Below are 15,896 nucleotides of genomic sequence, written 5' to 3'. Positions count from 1 at the left end.
TACCATATATGTGCTAAAAGTAACCAAACAATTATTTAAGACAATCATTGACTATATATTTGTGTTTATTCTACTATATTTTGCAGGTTTCCACGAACTATAAAAATGTAGTTGACTAAAGCTAAAATTAACTATAAAATATAGTGAGATTGTAGTTAATTCAACTATATCTTTCTATCAGTGTATTATTACCCTGTTACGCTTCTTCGCCCTGCTTCGTCCTGCTTTCCCGCGCGCACCGCGATTTCCTGCCACGAGGAAAGCGCGTGCAAAGTCATTTCCTTCCGTATCCCCCCGGGGAGGAGGGAGTCGAGTCGTGAGTTTGATGACGCTCAAATGCACGTCACAAGGACCTTCGGCGAGTATCCGGCGAGATAAGATTCACTGATGGAGCGCAAAGAATGCGCGTATGCAAAGAGGCAGGGAGAAAGAGAGAGAGAGAGAGAGAGAGAGAGAGAGAGAGAGAGAGAGAGAGAGACACACGGCTTCCGAGGTCCCTGGGGAGATCGTCGCATGAAAATCGCCGCGGGTCGCCGTGGGAACCTCGGCGTTCCTTGTAATCGGCCAAGTTACGCAACGAAGAACAAAGCGACGGGTTACCTTGGCCAATGCAAATACGCGCTGTCGTTATTCGTCTCGTACGATTGCTACCGCAATCGGTGTAACGACGAATCACGCAAACCAACAAGAAGAGCCACGAAGAGAATACACACACACACACTCGGGCTCGTGTCCCACGCGATCGGTTTTACTCGCGTGCCGCGGATCGTCAATTTGGCGAGCGTAAACGTGCGTGAGAGAATCGTCGTCTGTTTCTGTATTTTCTCTTTTCCACCGTATCGATCGACCTGTACATTTTTGCGCACAGAGAAAAGAGATCGGTTCACAATTGACGCGGCAGCGAACGAGCCGAGTGTGTTCTCGTCGTTAGAAACGAATTTGATCCGTACGAAGTAGAAGTTTCGTCTCTTTCAAAAGGTGTTCGGTACGTCGCGCATGGTCTTTATCATGTTAATTCGGCCAACCTTTTCTTTATCTCTTATCATGCGCACATTCTGTTCGATCCTTGAATTAAGCTAATAATGAGGGGGGACACATGATCGAAGTGTGTCGACACGACGGAATCGGCGTGTTTATCAATTTGGTACCTTCCAAACAGTCGTTTGAAGAAAACAATTCCTGCGAGAGAGAGAGAGAGAGAGAGAGAGAGAGAGAGAGAGAGAGAGAGAGAGAGAGAGAGAGAGAGAGAGAGAGAGAGAGAGAGAGAGCGAGCGCACTTTTTACATCTCATTTTCCTCTCATTTCGTGAATCTTTCCTCGCACATACATAGTATAATTCGGTCTCTCGGCTCATGAGGGATCTATCTATTATTTATTTGTTTTGCGTCGCGGTGAGATTACGCAAACGTACGCGATAAGATTCGACGACATGGATTGACCATTATCGTTATCGTCTTCTCGTTTTTGGATTACACGAGTCGCCGTTACGGTTACCTGCCAAGTGCGTAAATACGTAAATAATTTTGCCGATAAACGTCGGGCTCGTCGCGATATCGGGTCAAAGTGTGCGCGCGCCTTTGAGCGCGCGCGCGAGTGTGTACGTGTATGTGCATATTTGCGCGACGAGCTGGAGAGCGATAGAAATTCCGTTTTACATTCGATCTCACGGCTCGCGATAAAACCAGTGGCTTTATCGCTCGCTATAAATCTTATCACGACACATTAGCATCGCGCGCCATCAAAAATCGCCGCTGAGACAACCACGTGACGCGCACGCGCGCACGCACACACACACACACACACACACGTGATGCAGCGCGCTTACTCGCGTGTTTTCTCGCCGGATGAGCCGAGCGAAGCGATTTTCTTCGTTCGCCGACATTTTATTTCCGACACGGTCAAGCCGTCTCTCAAGTTTCGTCTCGTCTCGTGCTTTTCCTGTGAAAGAGCGAGCTGGAGTGGTCGATCATCGATTCGTATTGCGCTGCAATCAGATGTTGCTCGAGTGCCGATCGGCGATCATGACAAAGTCGCTCTCGAGTCGCGCTCGCACTTGAATTTTTCCCCTTGCGCGTTTCTCACTTTTCTTTTTCCTTCTTTTTTTTTCCCTTTACGACGCGACGACGCGGCATCCCCGCGAGACGCGTCGCGGAAGTTCACGCATTCGCGACGCGTCGGGAAATGATCTCTCCTTCTCCTTCGCTCTCTCACTCGCACGCACCAGCCGAGTTATAAGTTTTCGCGACGTCTTACAGCTAATCCGACCCGCGCCCCGCTATTACGCTATTACGACCTGTGGGGGTCTCTAATGGGGCCCATGCTGCGCACGACGGAATCACGTTGCCGCGTAATGCCTGTGCACGCACGTCCCATCGTGCGTCGCGCATACAGATAGAGAGACAGAGAGAAACTCACGAACGCGCGCGCGCGCGTCAGCCCTGCGTCGCTCACGCGTCTCGCGCGCGCAGCGTACGGAGTAACGGCCGTCGCGCGACTTTCAACTTATTTCGCGCGTGCTGAAAAATTCGCGACGGTGCGTGCATGCGTGCGTAAGAGGTGAGGAGAACGTCCAGGGAATCCCTCGGCGATGACGAATGGAAACCGCGCGCGCGTCATCGTTGGCGCGACGCGCGTTTGAACGCGCGCGCGCGCGCCGAGTTACGCGTCGCTTTCTTCGGTCGCCGCGTAATCGAGGAAACTTCTCGTCGGTCGGTGTTAGCGAAGCCGACTCGAGTTCTGCCGTTTCTATCATTAGCGCGACGATTTCGGTGCTCGCTCTGCTCGAGCGAACAATATCCGCGAGCGAAGCGTCGCCGCTGCCTCCTTCGATCGGAGCGCGATCGCGCGCGACCTGGCGAGTGACGAGATTTCATTATATAAAACATCATATATGGGACTTACATTCGGGCGGGACTTACATTGATCGAATATCTTAAGCATCGCTTTCTTCAGCTGCATAATCGCGCGGAGAGTCGCCCGGGCGAGGAGCAACGACCAAGAAGACACAAGGAAGCTCGACCTCTCGCCGTTTCGAATGCTCGTTATCTGCTCGACCGACTCCTCGGACCATCGTCGATAACGCGAAACCTTCAAAGAGCCACTGACCGTCGTCGACCGACAACAGGACGCTGCATCTCGCCGCACGACGCCGCGGTCGCGGTCGTCCGGCGAGTCGACATCCTCTTTCTTCTTCTCCTTTCGCTTCCTCTAGGTCAGCACGCGCGGTCGCGTATGCGTACACGCGCGAGTGCGTGCACGTCTGTTGCCTGTCTGCCTGTGTGTGTGTGTGTGTGTGTGTTTCTTGCGTTAAGTACACGCTCCGGCGTGCGTGCGTGCGTGCGTGCGTGAATGCATACACACGATGCACTCGACTGGCGCACCGCGCGGCGCACTACCACTCGGCGAGGAAGTCGTCGCTCATCGTCACTTCCGGCGAGCCTGGAATCCGCACGATGAATGAACTCGTTCGCGTAATCGCTCCCACGTACCACGACCTCTCGGGGGCAAATCCAGTCCGATAACACCCACGTGGTGTCTCCGCAGCGAGAGTCTCGAGGAGGCGGAGTGATAGCGTCGCGCGACGCTCTAAGAAACGGCACACTGAGCACGCACGCACGCACGCACGCACGCACACACACACACACACAGAAAGAAAGAGAGAGAGAGAGAGAGAGAGCGACGAATTCGTGTTCTCTCGGAAAATCTCCGGAAAATGGGCCGACGACGAGGCGAGTTTTACGTTACGTCCGTCGACGGGAGCGACCACGCGCGGCCAGGCCAGGCGAGTTACTCGGCTCGCTGACTGCGACGCGGGACAAACTAGGAAGCAACCGATCCGTTACGAGCGTCCACCCTTGCCGAGGGCTTCTCTCCCCTTCTGCGGTAGCTTCAAGAATAGCGACGCGGGACTGGCCGTGACTATCGGGCGTCTATGTAGAGTTTGCGCCGACAACGACGACGATGACGACGACGACGACGACGAGGATGATCCCACGACGTTCACAACAAGGCCACGTCGATCTTCTTCGACGATCGAGATTCAACTATGTAGCTCCTCGGGCTTTTTCTCTCTTGCCCTCTCGCATGTCGACATATCGATTCGTCAAGTTTCAAATTCGAACGAAGGCGCGATTCTTCTTCCGCGACTCGTCGACGTGCCGCGGGCCACCACGCGAGTTGTTTCGCGTCTTCTTCGCTCGCTTTACGCGAAACCGCATTCTTCCGAGGAAACGAGCAACGTCGTCGGTGAAGGTTGGAACGAGCGCGTGTCGCGGTGGTGCGCCGACTCCGCTTGTCCGCGGCGGCTATGAGAGGAGAGACGCGGAACGCGGGATGGTCGCTTTGACGACGCGGCGGCGTGGTGCTCTCCGTACACAAGTTTAGTCGCGACTGTTGAGTTCCCGTCGAGTGGAGCCGAGTTGAGTTCAACCGAGTCGCGGTGCGGCGCGGCGCGATGCGACGCTCGGGAGCCAGAAGAGAAGGGGAAGAGAGAACGAGAGAGGAAGAGAGAGAGAGAGAGAGAGAGATAGCGAGAGGGGGAGGGGGGACAAAGTTCTAATTCCGATTAACACAGCTGCACGCCTATTTTGAGAGCAAATCAAATTATCGGTCGTAGTCGAAATTAGGGAGAGAAGGGGCAGAGTGGAAGAAGGGACTCGATGACGATGACGACGACGACGATGATGTGTATTGGACTTGTGAAGAAATCAGCGAGAGAGAGAGAGAGAGAGAGAGAGAGAGAGAGAGAGAGAGAGAGAGAATGCTCAGAAAAGAGCGTATCAAAGTCGCATGACGCAGATAACGAATCAAAATTACCAGCGCGTGCGTGTAAACCGCGAACGCAGGAAAAAATGTTCAGTCGATTGCGAACGCGCCCGGATAAATATTATTCACTATCTCGCTTTGTCGCCTGTGTCGCCGCGTATAATGCGTCTGCATCGTCGTGTTCGCGCGATAACTCGCGCGCGTGCACGATCGCGTGTACTCGTGCAGGCGTCATCGAACGGAGAAGAAAAAAAAACACACAGAGCGAGAGAAAGAGGAAGGAGGAAAGGAGCGGGGGAAGGGGTGGGGGAAAGAGAGAGAGAGAGAGAGAGAGAGAGAGAGAGAGAGAGAGAGAGAGAGCGAGCGAGAGCGAAGCTGAAGAAGTGTTCGTAGCAGCTAGATCTTGTTGTACACCGAGTAAGCTCGTCTCGTTGGCTCGTTCTTTCGCTCGCGGAAGCTAGGATAGACGCGGTTTAAACTCAGCCGACCGGCCGACTCAGACGTGGTCTTTCGGGACGGAGCAGTTACGATCGCATTACATTTTCGCGCTCTTTCTGAGAACTCAGCCGTCCCTGAATGCGGCTTAAGTGTGCATGCGCTTACGCACGTTAACACGTAAGCTTTTGACATTTCTTCCCACACGCGCGCAGCGCCGCCGCCGACGACCTGAAAACTCAGAGAGACGTAAGCGCTTCGAGTGCGTTCGCGCGCGCGCGCTCAAGTACCGCGTAGACGGGAAAATGGAAAAATTACCGCGTTTACCTCTCGACACAAAAGCACAACGGAAGCGTAGAAAACGGGGCGAGGAGAAAACAAGATGAAGAAAAACACACAGGCTCTCTCTCTCTCTCTAGCAAGCCCGCTGCGGCGCGCGCGCGCGCGTCTTTCGAGAGAAGCGCGATAAGTGGTGCGTAAGCGTGTGTGTACGTGTACACACACTGATGCGCGCGCGCACTTACGGTCGGGCGCATTAATACCGAGCGGCGCGGCCGAATTTCTCTCCGTAATGCTCGAGAATCGCGATTCGGTCAAGTTCGCTGGCCGATCGGGGCGCGGTTCTTCGCGACCAGCGTGAACTTCGATCGTTCGCTCATCCGTTTTGTGAGAATCGAGCGAGCGCGCGTCGGACTCGGACGGATCGCTAACGCGACCGCCGATCGCGGCGACTCGCATCGCGCGTTGTCGGATTATGCAACTGATGAGGTAGCGTTCGTGGTATATCGCACGGTACATCGGGATTACGCTTCGTAAACTTGCAAGCGTCAGCGTTGTTAAGGACGTCGACAGAGCCGCGAGGATTTTTGCGCGCCAGCGAATGTTGGACGCGGAGCGACTCCCCGTCCCGTCCCCCCACCCCCTTCTCACTCTCTATCTCTCTCTCTCTCTCTCTCTCTCTCTCCTTTTCTTCGAGAGACTCAAAGTACACTAATCGTCGCCGGTTCGGTCGCGGTTGAACCTCGAGGCCGGCAGCGCGCGCTGCTGCCGGCTGACTGCTCTCCTCGTCGTTATAACGGAATCGTTCTCGCTACGCCGCCCGCGTCGCGGATTTCTCTTCACGGATGATACGTTTCGCTCGTTCGAACGCGAGAGACGCTCGTTCCGCAAACGGTTCCGCGCGGACTCTCTAAACCGCTCCGAGACTAAAGTCACCGAGGAATTTCCTTCGCGGTCGTGAATCACGACGCCGCGCCGCGCACACACAAGTCGGCCGTTCTCTTCTTCCCCGCCGGCCGCCTCTCTGCGCGCTCGCGCCGCACAAGAGCCGCTTAACGAACCGACTTATTCGTTAAAACTTTTCGATACATTTTGCTACCGCCGCGCCGCGCGCGGCGGTCGGAAGAGGGCCGGCGGTATAAAAAAATGATACAGTGACTCACGGTTTCGAAAGAAACGCGAGATTAAGAGGTCGGCACCATAGTCTCTCTCTCTCTCTCTCTCTCTCTCTCTCTCTCTCTCTCTGTGTGTGTGTGTGTGTGTGTGTGTCGACGCAATGTCGCGGGCACCGTCGTAACCTTGACCGATCTCGACTTGAGCGACACGTCTGTTCGCCATCGAAGTTCGTGCTCTCCTCGGCATTGACACGCTCGCCAATGCCAATGACAGCGTCCGTTACGACGGTTACCACGTCCGACGCTGTGCCGAGGGACGATCTCTCTCTCTCTCTCTCTCTCTCTCTCTCTCTCTCTCTCTCTCTCTCTGTCTCTCTCTCTCTCTCTCTCTCTCTCTCTCTCTCTCTCTCTCTCTCTCTCTCTCTCTCTCTCTCTCTCTCTCATATTTGGCGCGACCCTTTCGTTCTTCTTATTCTCCTCGTCTTCGGCTACTACGAGAGAGACGAGTCTCTCGAGCCGGCACATTCGCGGGAGCGGAAGGCCGCAACCTTCGTGAATTAGCCGCCCGCTAATTGATGTATCCGCTCGAGTACTTTCCGGCCGGCGCGGCGCGTAATAAGTACGCGCTTCGTCAACCGGGAGAACGCGATCCGTAGGTGGGATCGGATCGCTCGTTTGACGTCGAAAGAGGCTTTCGGCCGAAAGCCGATTTAACGAGCAAACACCGCGAGAGTCAACGCAAGGGAGCAACCGGGGCAGGGGTGCGATTAAAACGTTAACGAAGCGGACGGAGATTCGTCGGTGCAATAAATACGGCGGAGAGGGGAGAGAGAGAGAGGGAGAGGGAGAGGGAGAGGGAGAGGGAGAGAGAGAGAGAGAGAGAGAGAGAGAGAGAGAGAGAGAGAGAGAGAGAGAGAGAGAGAGAGAGAGAGAGAGAGAGAGCGAGCGAGCGAGCGCAACGCGCCTTCCGAAAGAAAGGGAGAAGAAGGCGAGAAAGCCACGGAACAAAGATTCAGCATTAGGCGAGTGGGGTCAATGAGTACGGGTCAAACGAGCACGCGACTCGTATCGAATTAGCTTGTCGCACTGAAATTGACCTCCAGGCTAATTCCATAATCCGCGTTCGCACGCGCCTTCACGACGACGACGACGACGACGACGACGACGACGACGACGACGGCATGACAGCGATACACGAGCGCGCTCGCGCAAAGTTCCGTTTCGGCCAGCTGCGAGCGATTATCCACGTGACACGAGTTTTACATAAACTTACGTAGCTAACAATGTGGGGTCAGGATGAGAGCTAACCGAGAGAGACAGCTCCGGCTCGTGTTGAGACTGCTGTCTTATCGTACACACGGAGACGTCGTACGCGGGATCAAATTCACGTTTACGCTCCGTTATCGCAAATTGCGAAGGATACTCGCGGGTCGTTGCTGTCAATTATGGTTTTGACCGCAGTTCGCCGTGATCGATAGTCGGTATCGCTAATTGATAACGTATCGGCGAGGATTCATTGGAACGGGGATTCCCTGCCAGGAATATCTCGATTCTGTTCGTCGCGAGAATATGATAATGCAACGCGGCGACCGGATACGCATAAATAATGAAGAGCCGCTTCGAAGGAGCGGAATCACTATAGGACTTACCCGGTTTCCTGCGGGAGCTCCAAAGCACGGGAGGATGCGCGGATGCGGCGACGGCAGCGGCGGGGTTACCGGCGGAGGCAGCCAGCTTGACCGCGTTCCGCGAACCTGCAACAAACAAATCGCAACATTACTGCATATGCATTTCGTTCCTCGATAAACCGGATTCTTCTTTAATCCTAGGACGAGGAAAAATATGACAGCAGGAGAAACCGACCAACGGCTCTTACGTCTTACGAGGAAAGATTGGCTCGTCCACAGAGAGGAACCCCACTGCAACTACGAGGAAAAAGGATCAACTTCCGTCTCCTCGAATTTTCCGATTACAAAAGTCTTGGAACTCGCGAGGATCTCAATGTTAGTCGTGCTATTGTTATCGCTGTATTTAATCGAATTAAAGTTTTAACGATCGCAAGAACTCGGCAGAGACCTCGAGAGATGTGTCGATAGATTTCCGTCTCCCTCCCCCCCCGCCCCTTTGCGTACGTACGCGGAGGATTTGAGATTCGCTAAGGCCGAATTTTCCGAGCGACGCACAGTGGGACGTTTGTACCAAAAAGTTGGCCAAAATTATTTTTTGACGAATTTCGGTTTGAAACGTGCTACTAATTATATATGTGATCATTATAACGATTTCGTATAAGTTTTTCATGAAGTAATGTGCAAATATACATGTGAAAATATTTTAATAATTACGAAAGCATAATATTGCACATCGATAAGTATTCAACTAGACAAACTCCAAATTTCTTCATCTAATGAGTGTATTCCATCCTCAGAATCAACATCATTTTCATCTATTGAGATACTTGCTCTTCCTGGTGTGGAGTCATGGTGAGAAGAAGTATGTTCAATGTTTCCTTTCAAAATGGTTTAGATTTCTTTCTTGGCTACGGGTCTCATATTTATTAGCAACGGGTCAGAACTTAGTAGAAGTCTGTCGATTATGTTTATACTGCAAAAGGAAACAAGGAAGAAAAGAAAAAAGGAAACTTCTTGTCTAAACAAATGCCCTTTGGGCAAAACCTAATTTACGTTCAGGGAAACAAAAGTAATTACTAAAACTACATTCGCAGTTTTCCGCGGCTAATTCTTTCTGATATTTTGTCCGGAGAGATTACTCTTTCATTTCATCCAAGAAACGTAACGGAAACAGGGGTCCCTCGAGTTTGACATCAGGAACACAAAAAAGATACATTATTGAATGCTATTTTGAAAATCGTATAACTACGTGAATAACAATTGCAATAAATATAGTCTAAAACGTTTCTTCACACCTTCCTCGAAACAATCATCCATAACGAAAAATTTCGCGCTGCCAGCTTCTAAGAATCTTAAAACTCTGATGGAAAGTCCTATGTTGTAAAGCGCTGAGAATTGATGCGTGCAATACGAATAATATCCAAATTCTGACTAAACAAACCACTTTATCGCGGATGAGCAAAAACATAGCGGCCCATTATTCCGCAGATATTCAACTGTCTAGGACAGTTCCGCTCATGTGGAGCAAGAATGATTTTAAGAAGATTGACTTTTGGCCAGCTTTTCGGGTCAAACGTCCCACTGTGCGACGTTGCAAAAACCCCGAGACCGCTGCTTCGGCCGAAACGGACGTTGGCTCGTCGTCTCCGTCAAGGAACGTACAGACACCGTTCAAACCGTTTCGTTTTCGCACAATCTTACGCGCGTGGATGCGGCGCGGCGCGCGATTTTCTCGGAGCCGTGGTATATAAATCATTCAAGGACCAAGGACACCCGGACCGGCGAGAAGAGGCGTCGTGTAACGCGATAAGACCAATATCCCGAGAGCGTTGATCGACGTTCGCGCTGGAATCAAGACGGAACACCGCGCCGTGTCCCGACAGGGCCATTATCGATGCTTCATTAGAGCGAGTACAACGAGAGAGTGCGGCAATACGACGCTTTGCATGGTATTCGGTTTCGCTGTCGCGAGTGATAAAGCGACGCGATCTATCCTCGCGACGACGTTAGCGAGAGACGCGTGGTGCAGGTGCTGTGCATTCGCCGTTATTATTCGCTGCCGCGATAGCAGCAAATTAGTGACGCAGAAACGACGAGCGATCGACGAATGAAGATTCAATCGGCGCTCGAAGGAGGAAAAACCGGCGCTCAAGCGTCGTCCGGCTGTCGTCGCTCTCTCGCCACTCTCGAGCGGCGAGTACGACGACGCGCGCTCTACGCTCTTCTCCGGCATTCCCGCGCATTCAGCGCTAAATGCGCGACCGTCGTCCCCGACTGCCAAGGCGCGCGCGAGGAACACTAATTGCGCGCGCGCGCGAGAAGGAAAAAAAGAAACGTCGCGCAATCGGCCGGCGGCTTACGAAAGCCGGCCGCGACGCCGCCGACCCGATACCCGCGGCCGCGAGACTCACACAATCCGTCCGGCTGCTCCTCGACTTCGGGACTGGAGGAGGTGGCGCAGCTGCAAGTACACGAGCAGAACAGTCGTCTCTTGCTGTCGCGATTCGCCAAGTAACGATATTGCCGCCGTCCAGCGATCGCCATCGTCGTCGCCGGCGACGTCGGAGAGACGCGCTCTCTCTCTCTCTCTCTCTCTCTCTCTCTCTCTCTCTCTCTCTCTCTCTCTCTCTCTCTCTCTCACTCTCTCTCTCTCACTGGAGGAGAGGAGACCGACGACGACTCGTCCTGTCGAGAGGATCCAACGAGGAGGAGCGGACGACGAAATCGGCCGGTCGACTCCACAGATTCGCCGGCGCGCAGGTGGACTTAACTTTGAGGCGCGCGCGCGCGATTCTGGGAGGAGGTTGGTAGCAGGGGAAAACGCGATATGCGTGCTCCGACACGATTCCTCATACATGTTATACGCGTATATATAGATATACGTATCTGCTACTTTCCGCGTCCACTTGGTCGATATCGGGCCTCGTGTCCCGTTACGACGCGACGCTCCAACGATCGTTAACTAATACGATCGCCGGCCGATACGTGCATTAAATTAACTTCCGGTCCCTGCGTACTCATCGGCCTAATGGCCACCGCGTCGCACCACCACCTTCTCTCTCTCTCTCTCTCTCCTCCTGACCTTTCTTCCTTCTCCTTTTCCACCTACGCCACCACCACGTCCGCCATATCGTCGTCTTGTCGTCCCGCCCTGTCTCTCGCCGCCAGCGAGTCCACGCCGAGCTCGAAACGCTATTTTCAGTGTCACTTTGGGGGAACGAGCGGCCGACGGCGACGTTCCGATTACGCGAAAGGACGATCCGGCGATTCGTATCTGACGTGAAATCCAACGACCTTGGATTATAATACCACGTCTCGAAGAAGAAGAAGAAGATGAAGAAGAAGAAGAAGAAACAGCCATGTCACCGGCTCGCTCGATAACACGCGAGCTCTCTCTCTCTCTCTCTCTCTCTCTCTCTCTCTCTCTCTCTCTCTCTCTCTCTCTCTCTCTCACTCACTCACTCACTCACTCTCTTCCATCGCAATTTCATTTTATCGGTCACTTTGTCGCAGGTTTTCATCAGACGTAATCCATCATCTGTTCGCGCCGGCCGTTTTCTGCCTTTTTTTTCTCTCCTTCGCGCCTCGTCCTTGGCGGGCGAGTTTGATGGAAACTTTCGAGGACGACTGGGCATTTACTTCAGTTCCCGTTCGTAACGGACACTTGTTTAAACAGCCAGCCACACAAATTTGCATAATAACTGTATAATGTATACGCATAGAAAAAATTGGCCAATTTGGCGCGCGTAATAAAGATTTCACACACAGTACGGCGTTTGTTATTTATGTTATGTTATTTACATTGCACGGAGACACGAACGGGCAAATTAATTTGCGCGTATGTATCGTGTGGCTATACAAGCTCGTTTGGACAGTGGCCTTAACGCGTTCGAATCTCGCGATGTATTCCCGCGAAGCGCAAGCGAGCGGTCGCACGCGAGAATCGATTGACACGCGACTACTGATCCACCGATATTAATTCAATGGCTTGCATGTGTGTGTGCGTGCGTGTGTGCGGAGAACGCAGTACGCGGACGCAGCGTATGCGTATGCGATTAAAAGAAAGAAGAGGGAAGAAAAGGCGCAGAAGAGGCAAACAAAAGAAAGAAAAAAAAAGAGTCGGCAACAGCTGTACCGATCGCCGTGCGCGCGCCCGTCGCTTCGCCCGATAATCTCGCTGATGCGCCGCGAATTGTGGAAAAATTGTGGAAACTTTTGGAAAAATATCGCGGGATCTGAAAGTTCGTCGAGGAGCACGAGGTCCCTCAAGTTGGGTCTGACACGACATGCATCCGCTCTGCCCCGCCTCGTCGTTGATCGAGAAACAAACGATCGCGCGCGCGCGCGCGCGCCTCGCCTTTATAAAAAGCCCCCGGCGGCGAATCCGACAATCCGGAAGAAAGCGAGCGGAGGCTCGACGATCGATCTGCTCGCGCGCTGCTCGCGATATTTACGTTAGCGTATCGATCGTTCCTTCGGCAAATAACGCCCACGCGTCAGCGGCGAGTGTGACACTCGGAAACGCGCGCGCGCGCACAAAACGGAATATACACGCCGGGCGTGCGCGCTTACGAAACGCAACGGTATGCAACGCTCCTCTAGACGCGATTGTTACGGGGTCGTTGGCTCATTGGCAGATAAAAGTAATTGGTAACGCGGACCTCGCGGCTTCTCTGGCGGTGTCCGCGCGCGCGGACGCGCGGAGATAAGATCGCTGACGGAGATCGCGCGCATGTCGCGCTGCGCTACCCGTCGAGATATATATATACGGTTAGGTGTGGAGAGAAGCGTAGATCGGCTTACGCATCTGGCACGCACGCGTTGTTGTTGGGCCGTTTACATAATAATATCAGCCGGCACTTGTCACTTCCACGATAATAGCGTAATGTCTCGGGCTCAACGGCGCCCGATAAGCCAACTCCGCGCGCGCATTCGGCGCTGTTATCTCTCGCGGGATCGCTCTCGCCGGGGGGTTACAGATGTTTTAGTAGCGCGAACAGAACACCGGAACACGCCTGTTCGCTCCACTTTGTATCGCTGCGTTATCGTATTTATCGAGTTACTTTCGCGCTTGTCGGCTGCGCGATAAAAAGCTCGACCAGCGTCCGATAAGCGGCTCCTCGCGCGCTTTCGGCAGAGACTTCTTCTCCTCCTCCTCCTCCTCCTCCTCCTCCTGCTCTCTTCGTCCTTCGCTTCGCAGCTCGCTCCCGCAGCTCAGCAGGGATCGGTTAAGGTTACTCGTTAGGATTACAAAAGGAGCGATATAGCGTGGCGATGCATCTTGCTTGTTTCGCTAACGCGTGTTATCGTGTTTATTCAATCACACCCGCACCTGCCGTGTCTCGCGACGGCGACGGCGACGGCGACGGCGACGCGGCGTCGGCGAGTGAGCGCGAGGAAAATTTTCGAGAAAAAATGCCGACGAGAGCAGCGCGCGAGAGAAAGTGCGAGGAAAAAGGCGAGGACGAGGAGTGAGTAGTCGCAACAATCCGAGCAGAACATCGTCGCACGGCCGTATTAAAACCCAATCCGGCTTCCAAACTTCAAATAGGGCCCGGATAATCGGATTATCGGATCCGGCACGTAATAAGGAGTGAAACGCCACTTGCTGCATAATGCGCTGATAAAATTGCCTGAAATCGAGAAACCTGACCAAATGTCCATCAGGAGCAAACCAGGCATCCGAATAATGACGTCATCGCTGCTCAGGGTATAATTCGGAAAATATTGCAGGACAATTGCCGCATAAGGCCGACCGGATAAGGACCACTCGAAATGCCTTCTTATGACTTGCCTAGTCATGCCATATCAGGTATAAAAAATTGCCGTGTTTGATTTCTGCTCGGGAAGCGGCAGCACTCCTCCGTCCAAAGCTCTCTCCTCGTCGATGCAAGTTCGACGCGCTGCTCGCGCGCCGTGGACTCACCTCAGCCTCGAACATTTCGATTCACGCGCTCTTCATCGTCCCGGCTCCGCGCCGATTCCGGCGTTCCGCACGAGGTGGCATATTCTTTGCGATCGCGAACGTCGCTACCTCGTGAGCGGCTCTCGCGTGCACGAGAGCACGCTCGCGATCCGGCGCGGCGGATCACCTGAAATAATTTCCTCCGCGATGAGGGACGAGTGATTACGTAGTTTCCCCGTAGCCTCGTTCCAGAGAGTCTCTTATCTCCGCCGTAAAAAACGGAAACGCAACGTGGGCAAACATGTGATAAAGCTCGCGATTCGCCTCGCGTGTACTTTACTCGCTCGAGTAAACTCGCGCGGCACAACTTGGGCAAAGACAAAGAGAGAAACAGTAGGGGGGACGGGACACACACACACACACACAGAGAGAGAGAGAGAGAGAGAGAGAGAGAGAGAGAGAGCTCAAATACATCTATCGTCCTTTTCTCGCCCGTCCCGCGCCTGTCTCGCGCGGCGATTTCAGTCTCGCGAATGCGATTTTCGCAGCGACGCGGTCTGATGGCGGTTGACGCAACACGTCCCGTCGATTGAGGTGTCAGCAGCTTTGTTACGTCGCAACAATCTGCAGCGCGAGCCGCGCGGAGTGGGAGCGCGGGGACACAAGGTCTTTACTTGTTCCGCTCGTTCCCGGCGAATATCGAAGTGGTTCGAGGCGGTACACGCGCGTGTGCTCGCTCGCTGCTACATTAATTAAATGAATTAAATTTGAGTCGAGCGTGATACTCGAGAGGCGTGCCCCGCCGCCTCCTCGCCTTAGCACGTTCGACAACTTCGCGGCTGCATTTCGTCCGCCGCGCGGCGCCCGGTGCGCGCGCGCGCGCAAGAGAGAGAGAGAGAGAGATAAGCCAACCGGCCGGCTTGGACTACGCATGATTTTTCTCGGAAAATGAAGTACGCCAGAGCGCGCGGCGCGACTATCTCTCGTGAATCAGATCAAATAAGGGAGGAGCAAACTGACGCGGGCGAAGGGGAAGAAGAAGAAGAATCCTTTCCTTCGTGTGTCTCCATAATCTCGCATTCTGCGGATCGGTGAAGATCGTCACCTACCGACGATCGATCCCGCGTCTCCAGCGATTATTATTCTCCGGTGATGTACCTCGCCGAAAATACGGTTCGGCCGTGCGAAAGTATGCCGGCACGGCGCGCGGGAAGGTTGAAAACCACTGCGTCAGTATTTATCGAGTGAGTCGTTCCGTTCGCGGCTGTGCGAGCGACCGCTTTCTTTTTCACCGAACACACGAGCTACCTCGGCTCCTCGAGTGTGAACTTTCTGTTAGCCAGTCGCGGCACGTTCGGATACGCGTATTAGAAATCTCACGGTGGTGGATCGTCACCGTCGCCGCCGTCGTTGGCCGAATCGTCCGACTTTCGCGGTCACGCGCGAACATGGAAGCGGCACCACGAGACGCTTCGATTTCGGGCGCGCGCGGATTTCGCGGAGGGTGAGAGGGTCACCGAGGGGCTTCTCCCGCGAGACAAGCAGGTGAAGCCGATAGCGAAGGCGATAATGCGTTCGCCGATACTGATACAAGTCGAAGATTTATCGTTCAAGATTTATCATTCAACTCACAAGTGGCACCTCGCTCGCGGCTTCGTGCGACCTACTTGGTTGAATTATTAAGCCCATCTGAGAAATGGACTAGAGAGAGAGAGAGAGAGAGAGAGAGAGAGAGAGAGGGGGGCTTCCGGATTGAAATTAGAAGAACGA

The 15,896-nt window shown here is 53.6% G+C and overlaps 1 protein-coding gene across 3 annotated transcripts in view; it reads right to left on the bottom strand.

Moving 5' to 3' along the window:
• LOC105187519 (dual 3',5'-cyclic-AMP and -GMP phosphodiesterase 11) overlaps positions 1-15,896 on the bottom strand; it is a 41,421-nt gene that overhangs the window by 13,241 nt on the left and 12,284 nt on the right. For 2 of the 3 annotated variants that reach the window (XM_025306672.1, XM_025306676.1), the window contains one exon: positions 8,243-8,347. Coding sequence is in view for 1 of the 3 variants with exons in the window: in XM_025306666.1 (XP_025162451.1) it covers positions 2,919-2,958 (40 nt within the window). In the remaining 2 variants the exon portion in view is untranslated. Of the gene's footprint in view, positions 1-2,918; positions 4,442-8,242; positions 8,348-15,896 lie in introns of those variants that run through there. The other variant, XM_025306666.1, reaches the window with a different exon arrangement.

This window comes from Harpegnathos saltator, unplaced genomic scaffold, assembly GCF_003227715.2.
Source record: "Harpegnathos saltator strain DR-91 unplaced genomic scaffold, Hsal_v8.6 scaffold126, whole genome shotgun sequence".
NCBI classification, from domain to species: Eukaryota; Metazoa; Arthropoda; class Insecta; order Hymenoptera; family Formicidae; genus Harpegnathos; species Harpegnathos saltator.
Note: the sequence above shows the minus strand (reverse complement) of the source record. Positions and strands in the feature narration are given on the sequence as shown.